Source organism: Metarhizium robertsii (genome assembly GCF_000187425.2).
Source record: "Metarhizium robertsii ARSEF 23 chromosome Unknown MAA_Scf_5, whole genome shotgun sequence".
NCBI lineage: Eukaryota > Fungi > Ascomycota > Sordariomycetes > Hypocreales > Clavicipitaceae > Metarhizium > Metarhizium robertsii.
This window is the reverse complement of record NW_011942193.1, coordinates 2,202,223-2,215,794: the sequence shown is the minus strand read 5'-3', so window position 1 is coordinate 2,215,794 and position 13,572 is coordinate 2,202,223. Positions and strand designations below refer to the sequence as shown.

The following is a 13,572-nucleotide window of genomic DNA, read 5'->3' as shown; positions in this document are numbered from 1 at the left end:
TTTGTTGCTAGATGATTTCCTCGTAAGTTAACGTATCTCTTCAACCAGTATTTATCATTGGCCAGAACCCTGGTCCGATACAGCATCGGACTGCGCAAAGGGATGGCAGCCAGGCCAGATCTGCATTTGCCCATTGTTGCATAATACCTGCTACGTAGTACGTTTATTGCCATGAGAGCACATGGCAGCTTTGCCACATCAGTGTTTCGTTTGTGCCTCAGGCATGGATCACGATGCGTTGCGCGGCGCGGCGCACAGGAACTGTTGATGACGAATAACCCAACCCCCCATGTGCCAATGTTTGACGCAAAAGACAACACGACATCGTTGCCTACCTACAACAAGTATTTGTATACCCCAGCAATCTGTCCCGTCTGAAACATAACGGGCCATCTTCGAATACGCTGGTTATTTAAGGTCGCTTCGTAGCCCTCCCCTCCTCATGGCTCCGTAGCCACATGCATTCTCCGCTCTCCGTGCTGGCCCAAAACCTTAACAAGTCTGGCTTGCAACGAGGAAAGCTGTCCAAAGACTGCTGAGAGCTGATACATCATCTTCTACAAGAAAATAAGGGCCCCAAATCCACATGAACTAGTCATCATCTGCCTAAATAACCCCAGACTCCCCCTAATGTGTCCACACACACCCGGGATACGGACCCGGATGTCTCTTTAAATACACGGACGCCCTGGCATCATCGATCAGATCCAGTGTCCGTCGTAAACATGTAAACCAACAGCAACGGAACGGATGGAGGCTTGCAGCATATCCGACGTACCTTGGCTCCGGATCGTCGGAATCAACATTCGGGAGCAAGCGTTCTCGAAGCAAGAACGCTAGTATTCCCTTATGTTGGACTCATCCCAACGAGATATGCAACGCATTGTGTCCGAGGCTAATTATAGCCTATGCGAGCAGTTCTCCAGTCTTTTCTCCGTTATTTGCTTAATGCTTACGGCTTGCGCAACGTAAATGCCACATTCCCACCACTCGATGCCCATCCAGCACATACCGCCGATAGGCTTCCGCGATGACACGCCGACCTCGCGGCATGGACATACCAAAGTCACTGCCGCTAGAAATGACAATAGTGTCATCTGTACCGGCAGCAGACACGCTGAACACCGATGTCCGGGCCCGTCCTGTCGTCGCTGGAGCGCCTCGACACGCGTGTATTGATACGGGCATGCCGCCGCAGGTGCTTAGCTGGGCCTCATTTTCGTCGTGCGCACCTATCTCCGTGATTACAAGACGTTGTCAGCCCGTCATCGCCCGCAAAGATAATATACCCAGTTTAATCATGAACTGGCTTGCGTCTACGCAAGTTGTAGATATTACGGCGCCGGTATCTGGCGTCGGGAGGGCCGAGCGAGTTCGCAGCACCTCCATGTGCTTTGCTTGGCTCGGGATTCGGGGCATGAATGGTAGTTGAGAACTTGTGCGGCGGGAGGTTTCTCGGCGGCTGCAAACACGGCCAGGCTGGTTAGTAAGGCAGGTTGTAAGAACTTCACGGCGTTGATGTGATGATTGTAAAGTACTGGCGGTTTGGTGTATTCGCTATGCGTGTGTGCAAAGTGCACCGTGGTATACCGCCGCGCACGTACAAAGCAATGCCAAATGAATCTAGACAACTCGACCGCCGAGAACGGAACAATGCGAATGAGCAGCAGAGGAATGACAAAGAATGAAAGATATTCTATTCCGTCAAACACCACTCGTCGTCCAACTTCCAACTGGCGCTCTTCAAACAAGTCTCATGTCCCCCGTGCCCAACATAGACAGTCAAACCCGTCCGCGATCCAGGGATGACCACCACTCAAATGACACGATTTGTACTCCTCCAGATCACACTCTGTCTTTCAATTGGTATGGTTCGCCGTGTCCAATGCGGCCATTCTGTGGTTCCATGTGTACATGAAACGATGGTTGCTGAAATATGCATGTGAGATGAGACCAATCGTACGACTTGCATGCATCAGCAGGCCTGACGGCCCCCAAGGGGCCAGTGTGCATTGAAAAATGCGATTAGATTTGGCGGAAAAGTGAATAAAGGAAATTGAGCGTATAACCATGACTTTCGTAGATGCCTTGGTGGACATTGCCATCTATATATACAAAGACTCATCACTCGTTACCCATTACTTTGTCTTACCACAGGTTTTATATTCGTCTTCGTCCACAGAGACCACAGACGCCACAGTCGCCAGAGTTGACATATTTGCTGTCTGTACACGTTGTGCTGGTGCAACGCCAGGAATTCGGTGTGTGGGTTGGGTCGAGAACATTGGCACACATGTTGCATGTTGGTGCTGATGAAGGGTTGATGAAGGAGCACGTTGAGCATGCTGAAATGCTCTGTACCGAAGCTTGCTGCGAAGGGCCGCTGGTTTCCTGTTTGAAGGACCCTTTGGCAATTTGTGCCGCCGGGGGCGCAACCGGTATGTCGTGAAGTCGTGGGCCATCTTGAACGGCTTCTGTCTTTGCGCCTGTCGACCACGAGGATGAGGGAGCCTCCATTTCCGGTTCCGCCTTCACCCGTACTGTCTGCGAGCTTGTGCCTCCAGCATCACCCCTCCTTGCCCGCTTGAACACCTCTGCCAGCTGGCCTAGTTCATTCCGGGCATCAGGATCACTCGTATCCTCGTCCTGACATACTCTGACCATCCCTCTGCCCGTGCTATCCCTCAACGTTGAACCGTCCACATCAACAGCGGCCTCGCCATCACCATCACTAGCATCGTCGTCATACTCGCCCTCACTACCAGACCCCGTCTCTTCCTTGACCGTCTCCTCCTCCTCCTCCTCCTCCACCTTTTTCTGCTCAAACCTCGCCAGCGCGGCAGCAGCTCGTAGTTCCCGCCCCCGCGCACTGCTCGCCACTCTTGGTTTTGCCTGCACCCTCTTCCCTTTCTCCAGCTTCGTCTTTGTCTCCTCATCCGCCCCCAGCGCCATCCCATTCTTGCCAAACTTCTTTAAGATCCTCCGCTCTTTGCGCTCCTTGTACGACAAGGCAGGCTTGGTCTTTCTCTTCCTCCGTCTGGAGCGGTATGTGCCCCCGCACAAATGCTCTGGAAGAGCCTCGTCTGCCTGTACTTGATTCCGCTCCCACTCCCCTGTCATCAGACTCGCACCACGGCCCCAGATTCCATCTCCTGTGTATCCTTCCTTCCAGAGCTCGTACATCTGCGCGGCGTACTGGTTTCTTACCGCCCAGAAAGCGCGGGAGTGGTTCATTTGTTTGCAATGCGCTAGTTCGTGCATCATGACCATTTGGACGTATTCAAATGGGAGCCAGCGGCCTGTTGAGGGGGACCGGAGAACAAGTTGAATCACTTCACCGGCATTGAAATTGCGGCCTACAAACTCGCGATTTGGTTCGTATTCTTCGAGGGTCATGACTGATATGTGGTGTTTCCGCATGACGGGGACTGGTAATTTTAGTAGTCGTAAGAACAGGACTCGTGGGGTGAGGCTCACGGCATTGTGCGGCAATTCTTTCAAGGAATCCCTGGGCCGTCTTCTCATTCAAACCAGGCAGTGGCTTGATAAAGACGATGTTGGCGTTTGGTTGCGACTTCTTGGCATTGAGACGCTGGATGCCAATGGGCATTGTAAATGACGAGAAGGCTGTGGTGACCAGTCTCTCGGTCTCAGCACAACGAATTGACTCAAATGACAGATGAGGTTTTGCTCTTTTTTTACACGCAGGACACCCGGATGCTGAAGTGAGGTTTCAAATTCGTCTGCAACGTCGGTGAGTTTGATGAGACAAGTTGGCGGGGCGTGAATTGCGTGGCGAAACGGACGCGAAATCAGGTGACTGCTTGGACTCGTTTTAACGGTCCCATCATCACAGTTGCAGTTCCCACATTATCCAGAGTTTGAATAAATATTTTTAATAGCCAAGGGGAAAAGGGTTTATCTAGTTATCAAATAGAAGACAAATCTAACAAATCGTCAAACTTCAGTTATGTCCTTCAGGTCACTGGCTACCCATGAGCGGCACCAAACGTCACATCCTCTGTAATAGTCATGCCTAGAAACATTGAAAAGGGACTATGCCGTGGAGATATGGAATAGATCATAAATCAGATTTCACGGTATTATGGCTTGAAATACGTGTATCTAGTGTATCAAAATGCCCGCTTATGCCTTCGCTAAATCTATCATGCCCAAACTCCAATATGTTTGCTGAGAATAAAATATGCCAATATAGATCAAGACGACGACGACAAAGAAGCAGCCCTAAACTCCTCTCTAGCCTCCACATTCGCAATCGCACTCTGGACCGCGCTGGTCAAGTCCACATGGAACAAGGGCCTATTCAGCCCGTGAACAACCGCCCCACGTCTTTTCTGTTTTGCTGCACCTTCTGCCTTCTCATCGCCCGGTTTAGGCAAGCCCTCTTCCGAATCAGAGCTCTGGCCCATCTCCTCGTCGAATTCACTCATTCGCGACTGGCTTGCCTGTAGCTCCCTTTCGTTAGCAGCAACCTCTGCCAAAGCCGCGGCAGAGTCCTTTCCGCCGATCTCAGCCACGCTAAAGATGGACCTCCATCTGTGATGCAGGCCATCATCAGTCTTTGTGGGGATGCCAAAACCTCCGGCCATGAGGGCACGCTTCGTCCAGCGATTATTGATGCATGCAACGTGCCAGTCTACCACACCGGGGGAAGCGTACATATCCAGCTGATTGCGAACGTCAATGAGTCGCTGGACAGAGGTGATGTCGACGTTGTTGACAGAACTAAAGTCCAAAATGATGGCCCTCAGTGTTGGCCGTCTGTCGACTTCTAGATCTTGGCGAGATTTGGCGGATTTTCCAGGCCCCGGGTTGCTCCAAGGCCTGTCGCCCGCGCGTTCAAAACTCTCGGGGCTGGAACGCTTCGTTTGTGAGAAAATAACGTCGGTGAGATAGTCCAGTGAGAAATTAGCATTGGGATAGTTGAACCCTTCGGAGAAGCGGTAAATGAAGATTCCAGGGTAAGGACTCTCTAGTTCTACCTCAGGATTGGAGCCGTCTCCATGATCCAGGGGAAGGAATATATTGCGTGCAGAGACCTCGGCCGCTCCGTCGAATGTACCGTATTCTCCGTATACTTTGTTATGATCCTCACCAATAATGTGATCACCAAGGACAGAGTGGACTCGTACTTTGCCGAGGAACCGTCCTCGGGCCTTTAAGATGCGGTATATGAGAATGGCGGCTGAAATGGCGACGGTGGCATACAGGCCGTCCTCGATTTGAGCAAAGACACTGACGAAAACACCAACAAAAAAGACAAATACTTCGATGGGGGAAACGCGCCAGAACTGGTAAACTGTATCCGGAGGCGTGATGAGATCACCGACGGCGTGGATGATGACAGCTGCAAGCGTGGCGCTGGGAATGTAGAAGAAGACTGCTGTCAGAAGGTATGTGGCCAAGAGAACGACAATTCCAGTGACAATACCGGCAGCCGGGGTGCGAACGCCGGCCTTTGATTGAATTGCCGTGCGGCTAAAAGAGCCCGTAGATGGATATGCGCCGAGGAAGGGCCCTAGAATGTTGGTCATGCCAATGGCAACCATTTCCTGTGAAGGATCGATAGAATAGTTGTTGACTCTGCCAAAGGATTTGGAAATGGCAATGTGCTCAACGAGCATGACAATGACGGTCGCGGGTAGATGGGAGCCAAAATGTGAGACCACGTTGCTTGACAGTTCTGGGACAGCGGCATTGCGGAAACCTGCCATTTGGTTAGCCAAGAGCCCTGCTAATGACTGAGATCGAGGGATTGTCTCGTCTTACCCTTTGGAACAGTTCCAAGAACACGGAACAGTGGATGTTCCCTACGATGCATGTTGACCAGCCAGCTGATCATGGTGTACAGAAGGATGATAAAGACAGTTCGCATAGTATTCATAAAGAAGATGATTCTCTTGTGAGTAGGAAATCGCTCCGCAGCCGACGTGAGAGTGAATCGAATGAGGTAGAGGAAGAATAGCGCCGTCAGTCCCATGGCCGCGTCAAGTTTTGTCTCGGGTAAGTGTTTTAAAGTGTTGATGATGACCATGTACGCAGGATCTCTATTTGAGAAGCCAGTCAGACCCATCAGCGCTGGCAGCTGACTAGATGCAATGGTGATGGCAGATCCAGTCATGAAAGCTGACAGGGAGGTGATGGAAATTAAATCAACGATCCACCCGCATCTCAAAAGGCCGATTCCCAAAACAATACACCCAGCAATGATGGACAGAGCCGAGGCGATGACATGCGGCGGTATGTCTTTGGTATCTGGGGATGAGGCAACATCTTCAACAACGCTTCCCACAACTGTAGATAAGACAGCTACAGGACCTATAGAGATATCCTTTGATGTTCCGAATATCCAATAGATTATGACGCCCATAAAGGAGGAATAGAGGCCAAACTGAGGCTCCAGCTTGGCCAGCAGGGCATATGCCATACCCTGCGGCACGACAATGGCGCCAATAGTAATTCCGGCAACAACATCGCCAGCGAACCATTGGAGGTTGTAGTGTCCTATCCAGGACAGAAAGGGAAACAAGGACTTGGCATATTCACCGACTTCTTGCCGTGTGGGTATTTGATCGTGAAGCCATTCAGATGTAGCAGGGGCCCCTTCGACGAAGCTGTCACTGGTTTGAATGGAGAGAACTGACTCTCCTCTGGTGACAGTTGCTGTGGCGTCTTCGTTGGGATCCTCGAGTGTGATGCCAAGAATCTTGGCCAAGGCATGGCCTGTTTTGGTTGCCAAGGAGGGCATGGTTGGGTAGCGGTTGAGTCTCAATCAAGGTTGAGTCTCAATCAAGGTTGATATCACTGCAGAATTGCATGGAAAAGGTGTATGGTGTATCAGGGCCTCTTGTTACGACATCATGATGTTGCGATGACGTGTGTTGCAGGCATCGAGGACTGGATCCAGAGGACCGGGAGAGAGTAGGTAGGTCTCGAGTTCGACAAACAGAGCAGATGAAGGTCGAGAGCCAAGGGCAAGTAATAAATACACAAGGGAGATCGGATTGCCCAAGAGGGAAGAGGAGAGAAAGACAACTGATATAACAAAAGTGGAAGAAATGTGGAGGAATGTCGTAGCCTGTGGACCGGAGGAGAGGCGGCGAGTATAAGAAATCGTAGGTAAGCACCTTCACCCAGGACGATCTGGCTCAGATCCGTGCGTCAACATGCCGATCTCCCGGCCTTGTCACGGAAGTCGACCAAGGAGAGTTCCCATACATGTAATTATAGAACCATGAGCCCTTGGTAGGCCGACAAGCCGAGGGTGCCGCGCGACCAGCCTGACCTTGGTATCATGCCTCGTCTGCGAACATTGTGGTGAGGGGACAAGTTACACGAGCGAAATACGGGCCAGAAAGCGGCAGCAAGCACGGGAGTGCAGGGGTTCATTCCAAACCGCTCGGTTCAAGACATCAATAGTGAAAAAGCCAGCCAAGTGCCAAATGCGTCGTCTCAGATGGTGGTGTCACTGGTGTGTAGGACTTTTTGTCACTTGATCGTCGACGTGTCCGCGGTAGCCACGGCGGGATGCCAGTGAGGGGGGGAATCATCTCCCGGAGGTGTATCGAATGGATTCATCAGCAGAAAATCTCTTTCCTTAAAATTTCGGGGGCGTGCGTATATGGCTTCTTCGACCTGGGACTGTTGAGACGGTCGACATCAAAATGCGCTTGCGCGATGAGGTGCTCGACTGGCCCCACAACTTGGAGATGTCGCAATCGCCTCGTGGCCGTGAACAGCATAGTGCAGCGGAGATGGCTGCTTCAAGCTTCTAATCAAACTCGACTTGACTTGACTGCCTTGGCTATCCATTGCGTGGTAGTACCAGACATGTAACGGCCTGTTGGGGGAGAGCAGCGTCGGGAGCTCTCAAAAGGAACCCGAGAGGTACATACTTTATGTACCCGGACTTTGTCAGCAAGCACGTGTATATGTAAGTACACGACAAATCCTCAATATCTGGAGTCAATATGCACGTTTCGAACTGTACCCATGTAAATAAATAAACGGCATGTACGGAGCACACTTAGCCAACCATCACTCAATGCCATCATAAAATGCCCGAGTGTGTGCTTCACCTTCTAAACTGATGCATGAATGTGCCGCAAATCCACCGGGCGGCTATCTGGGATGTGCTGGCAACGTAACTTCAGTCTGTGGCAGAATGTAATGTATTTGCCCACCAAGAAGTAAGTATGTATACACTAATCTTGTAGTGTAGAGCGCGATAGCCAGGTATCCGATTTGGTCAAATACCTTTTGCCTCCCGCTGTATTCGAGCTCCATGTCGTTGTCTCATTCGACCTGTCGCTAGTCAAAGTCCTTTAGAGACAATCCAAACAACCAGCTGAAACCTTCCACAAATAGAAACAACCTTGGGCCGCCAATCCCATATCATGAACCCTTAGAATGGAACATCCCAAGACAAGCGCTGACCACAACTGTAAATTTCCAAGGACCAGACTGATCCATGTTACATTTGGTCCATTGTGCATTCCGTATCATGGAATGCCCTTGATCGAATATTCCCGTTTGGTGAGACAGTTCTCTGGTCCAAGTGCGGTCTAGAATGTAGCGACAAAGTGACCTCTGCATTCACGATGCCGCATCATATGACCACTGTTTTGAAGTTGCGCAGGGTGCTATCGTCTTCTGCGAGTGATAAATGTGGCTACTTTCTTTGTCTCCTAGATCCGCAAAAAGCGCCGGCTGCATATATTCCACTGCCACGAATGAGCTGTGGTCACAAAGACATGCGGATTCGAGACCTCCAATACCTCGGGCGACGGCATGTGGTGTTGAGTTCGACAAGTGAGTCGCCAAGGCCACAAAGTGCACGACAGTCGGCGTCGGTACTCGCGTTTGATGCAACTTCTGGCCTCGGTGTAGGTACCAGTCTCGCAATATCACTTCTTGACATATTCGTCGCCCCAAAACGCAGGCGGGCAGTTGATGCAAAGCTTGGCTCAGAAATCGCTTGAGCCAACGAAAGGAAGCGTATGTATGGACAATGAGGCAGGGCTTACGCAGGGCCTAGCTCACCTGGTTTGCTCACAAGGGCAGCTCTGCGCAGGCAGCTACCCCAGCCTTTGGTGACCCATCACTCGTTAAGCTCAAATTGTGCCCTTGGTCACAGCATCGTCGTGCATTGCAAGTGGCGTCAATTGGTCTGATCGAGTCACATTCGGCCCTCCATCGGTCAAGATGTTTCTTCGCGATGCTCGCAAGACGATAAGGCATGCAGGGAGGCTTCCGAGCCAGGGCCTGGAAGGGGACAATGCTCATGTCGATTGCAAGGCCAAACGATGCCAGGTGAAATGTGATATTAGTCGAGTCGAATCTGAGGTGTTTTGCCAAAATCGACACAGCCTCCAGAGAATAGAGAATTACCATTCGGGGAAGGAGCAACTTGCACTGTCGAACCGGCCACGCTCGAGACGGCCGTGCGACTTGTGTGGCCTTGTGACGTGTTCCCAGCCTTCCCCGCCATGTGTCTAGTTGTGCCTAACCCACCACGCCTCCACCGGCCTCTGCACCCATCGCGTCTCGCGTCTGGCGTCTCTGCTGACAACTTCTCGAGTTGACCGTCGTCGTCGAATTGCCATGTATCGTCGTGCCACGGTGTGCCGTTGATCCATCTACAGCCATGCCTAGCCCCTCACGAGAGGTGAACCCTCCACCCTCTTCATTCTCGCAACCTACGTCGCTCCCCGCCCCGGGACACATCGACCTCCAAGTCCCTCCATCTCCACGAACGCATCGAGCTCTGCGACGGCTACAATCTGCTCACACTCTTGGGGCTGCAAGGTCATCCAACCAGCCGTCTCTTATTTCACAACAGCGTCGAGACTTGCAGCGGAATGCCTCCCCAACCCGGAACCCAAAGGCTACTCGCTCTCCTCAGCGGGCTCGCGCCAACAGCGATGCTACTTCGCCGTTGATGCACCATATGGGCGCTGTGGCCGGGTTGAAACGCTCCAGCATGAAGAAGCCCGTTTTTTCACACGGGCATCTGTCACTCCAGCAAATATTCCGCGATGGACCGAGCGACGGTGACTTCTTGGGCGCACTAGAAAGTGCCCGGTGGAAGGTTGTGGATGAGGGTATCAAAAGCGCAGAGGATGGGATGGTATGGTGCCCCTTGGCTTTCTTAGCTTCGCCATCGTGCTTGCCACCTTGCCCATGACGAATTGTTAACCAGTTTACTTGCAGTCGCCGTTGAGGATATACGTTTGGCTAGTTCTTTTAGATGCTCCCGTCATGCCCACAGATGAATACCTTGGCTTGATACACCGAGGTGCTTCGCCAGCATATTCCAAAATTCGCAACGACACCTTCAGAACCCTCACCACAGACCCTTTGTTCCGACGAAGGGTGAGCGAGGCAAGCTTAATCCGGCTCCTAAATGCCATAGCATGGCGGTTACATGATGCCAAGGAGGAGGAGCGGCAGAGCAGTCGACCGAGTAGCAGCCATTCGACACATCCGAGACAGAGTCTTGGAGGAAGCATTTCCGGACATTCCCAGGCCAGTATGTTAAACTATTTGCTAGTTGAGTTCTGTGAGCTCAACTTGCTACTGGACGTCTTTTCCACTTACTAATCCCGAGCAGAGTCTGGCACCGGCCCGGAGCCCGGCACCTACGTGCAAGGCATGAATGTCCTGGCGGCCCCGTTCTTATACGCTGCTCGCAGTGAGGCCGAAGCCTTTGTTGCGTTCCACTCCCTCCTTACTAAGGAGTGTCCTGCGTATATCCGTGGAGCCATGGACGGTGTGCATCGCGGCCTGGCGCTCGTCGATAAAGTGCTTGCTATTGTAGACCCCAAGCTCAGCATGTACCTTACCGCGAAGGGACTCTCGGCTGAGATTTATGCGTTTCCTTCAGTCTTGACTCTTTGTGCTTGTACGCCGCCACTTCCAGAAGTCTTGCGGCTTTGGGACTTTTTATTTGCATACGGCCCGCACCTGAACATCCTATGTATCGTGGCACAGCTGACCATAATGAGGTCGCAGATTCTCCAGTCTCCAAGGTGAGTTGCTCAGTATTGACTACCTAGGTAGTCGTCGCATCATATATACTAACGTGTTGATCAGTCCAAACAAAGTCCTCAGGTCATTTCCAGCCTTGAACTCCGACTTGATCAAGAGCGTTACCATTGGAATCATCAAGAAGATTCCCGATGATGTATACTCGGAAATTGCCTCGCACGCAATGTGAATGGCATGACTTGTACCAATACATGTCAGATTCGTATTGTCTCCTGCTACCGAGCCATGCGACTACTTCTACGATAATAATATCACTGTACCTTTTTCTTTTTTCTTGTCAACAACTTCCAGCGCGTCGAGGATGCAGTTGTCTGGTTACTAGCTAGGTCAACCCTAGCTATGATTGATGATTGATGATGGGGCAATATGGACGGGGATATGAATGAATGGGTAAGAAAGCGGGGTAGGAATCCGTGGAATATGTGCAGATTTAGGTTCTTTGGGCTGAAATGTTTGGAAATGTCGGGATCACTGAGGTAGAAGAAGGATTACAGAAGTATGTTGGTACTTGTACAATAAGATGGGTAGCGAGCATGTATATTAATCACTGCAACGGAGCACGTCCATTTGGTCCTCCTGTCTGTCTAATGACATGTTCAAGTTTGGACTTGATAGAAAGCAACGCTAGCATGTATTCTAGTCCTTACTTTTACTAGTTATGCACCCTTCTAATTTTACACAAATGCTCCGTAAATGCCCGAAACGCCCAATGTAAATGCTTATTGTTCAAGAATCGCTGGCGCAAATGCAGCCAAGACAGGGAGGATATGGCCCCCGTCTGAAGAAGTGAAAAACTCTCATTCCCATCTCATACCTCACTACGTCGTGCGATAACGTGCTTGCTTCATCAAGTGCCTTCCGTCCCTCATGCCGTTTGTGATTGCTGGTTCTCCGGTCTAAAACGCCAGCCAGGTCCTGCTCGTTGAAATATGTTAGTATGCAGGACAACCGCCTTCCGCGCGGTGGAAAGCATTGGAGAAGAAGGTCTGCATGGCCGTGTAGTGGAACAGGATGCCTCCTAGGACAGCAGCATGCCACAGATTGTGGCTGCCCCCAACATAGTCGAACATGCCTGGCCACCAGCGCTCAGGAATCTTGCTCGCGTAGACGATGGCGCCGACAAAGTAGACCAAGATGGACTTCAAGATTGGCGAGTAAAAGGTGACGACGAAATCGGGCCCGTGGGTCAGCGACAGCTGCAGCATCGGCATGAACCCTGTCAAGGCGAGTCCAACGAAGAAAGCCACTCTGGCCCAGGCCATGTCTGTGCCGTTAAATTTCGGGTGCCATGGGAGAATGACACCTCCGATGCCCAAGACGGCTGTAAGGGTCATGTACACCCACCTGCTCAGCGGGTCGCAGTAAAACGCGGTGTACTCGGTGGTCATGATGGATGCTGCGATCAACAGCGAGATTCCCGTGTAGTCGACACAGGCAAAGATGGAGATTGCGTCGACGTCGGCAACGGCGTTCATGGTGTGCCATATGGTGGAGCAGACCAAGGTGAGGCAGGCCATGACGAAGAAGACGGCGGCAACGAAGACGTCGCTCTTTGAGCTCAGGGAGAAGTTGGCGCTGGCCGGGTAGAAGTAGAGCGCCACGGCGAGAACAAGGACAAGGCCAATGGCGTGAGACCAGATGTTGATGAATTCGTTGGATATGTTGAAGGCCGACTGGACGCATTCAATCTTGGTTTCGGTGAAGCGATAGCCCTTGGTGATGTGAGGATTGTTGCGCCAAGGCATGGGCAGGTCGTTATAGTGAAGCAAGCGTGTCTCCCTCGCCTTTGCAACGGCTTGTTGGATGTGTTCCTCCAGGGACAGCGCGGCTCGTCTGGCCCTCTCGAGACCTTCGTCCATGACACCCCTCGCCCTTTCGATGCTTTCGTGAGCAACACGGCGGCCCTCATCCATGAAGGCTTCCGCAGCGGTCGTGGCACCGGCCAGACCTTGCTCCCGCAGCTTGTGCGCCCGTGCCTCAAACTCAGAGAGCATCTCCTCAAGGAGATCAACGCCGACACGAGCCTTCTCGTGCATAGACTCGGCGGCAGTCAAAGTCTCCTGGTAGCGCATCTCCAGCGTCTCCACCATGATTTGCAGGCGCCGCCTGCCGGCACCGATAACCTCCTCGGAAGCCTGGGAACATCTTGTCCTGACGGCCTGTAGAGTCGCAAATGCGCGAGAGAAACTATAGTCCCTGCCGAGGTCGTCATAGTAGCTTTCGATAAAGTCCAAGCGGCGCTCCAGCTCAGAGAGAAACAAGTCCACCTTGAGCAGCAGGCCCTCCTCGCCTTCCATGATGGTTTCTACTATTGATTTTCTTCGAGGTAGGAAGAAGGAGTGGCGTCGTCGTTGGCTCGCGGGGGGGTCGGTATTCTGCACCTCGGATCCAGAGGCTTTTACGGCGCATGTCCTTAATTGCTCATCATCGCGCGGCTTATAGCCACAGGCCGACGTGATGGCAGTGGTCACGTCGCTCATGGTGAAGAGTTCGAATACCAAA

The 13,572-nt window shown here is 51.9% G+C and overlaps 4 protein-coding genes across 4 annotated transcripts; 1 reads left to right on the top strand and 3 right to left on the bottom strand.

Annotated features, from left to right (window-relative positions):
* Positions 1-2,160: 2,160 nt before the first annotated feature.
* MAA_03989 (wlm) lies at positions 2,161-3,610 on the bottom strand (the record flags this gene model as incomplete). The annotated part of the gene is made up of 2 exons (XM_007821987.1): positions 2,161-3,428; positions 3,478-3,610. 2 exons carry the CDS (start codon positions 3,608-3,610, stop codon positions 2,161-2,163), a joined length of 1,401 nt encoding a protein of 466 aa, XP_007820178.1.
* A 607-nt stretch (positions 3,611-4,217) lies between these two features.
* Positions 4,218-6,769, bottom strand: MAA_03990 (sulfate permease II; the record flags this gene model as incomplete). Its single annotated transcript, XM_007821988.1, has 2 exons — positions 4,218-5,728; positions 5,791-6,769. 2 exons carry the CDS (start codon positions 6,767-6,769, stop codon positions 4,218-4,220), a joined length of 2,490 nt encoding a protein of 829 aa, XP_007820179.1.
* A 2,898-nt stretch (positions 6,770-9,667) lies between these two features.
* On the top strand, positions 9,668-11,239 carry MAA_03991 (Rab-GAP/TBC domain protein; the record flags this gene model as incomplete). The annotated part of the gene is made up of 4 exons (XM_007821989.1): positions 9,668-10,150; positions 10,234-10,552; positions 10,634-11,051; positions 11,116-11,239. 4 exons carry the CDS (start codon positions 9,668-9,670, stop codon positions 11,237-11,239), a joined length of 1,344 nt encoding a protein of 447 aa, XP_007820180.1.
* A 763-nt stretch (positions 11,240-12,002) lies between these two features.
* On the bottom strand, positions 12,003-13,550 carry MAA_03992 (mPR-like GPCR protein; the record flags this gene model as incomplete). Its single annotated transcript, XM_007821990.1, has 1 exon — positions 12,003-13,550. One exon carries the CDS (start codon positions 13,548-13,550, stop codon positions 12,003-12,005), a length of 1,548 nt encoding a protein of 515 aa, XP_007820181.1.
* Between the last annotated feature and the right edge of the window lie 22 nt (positions 13,551-13,572).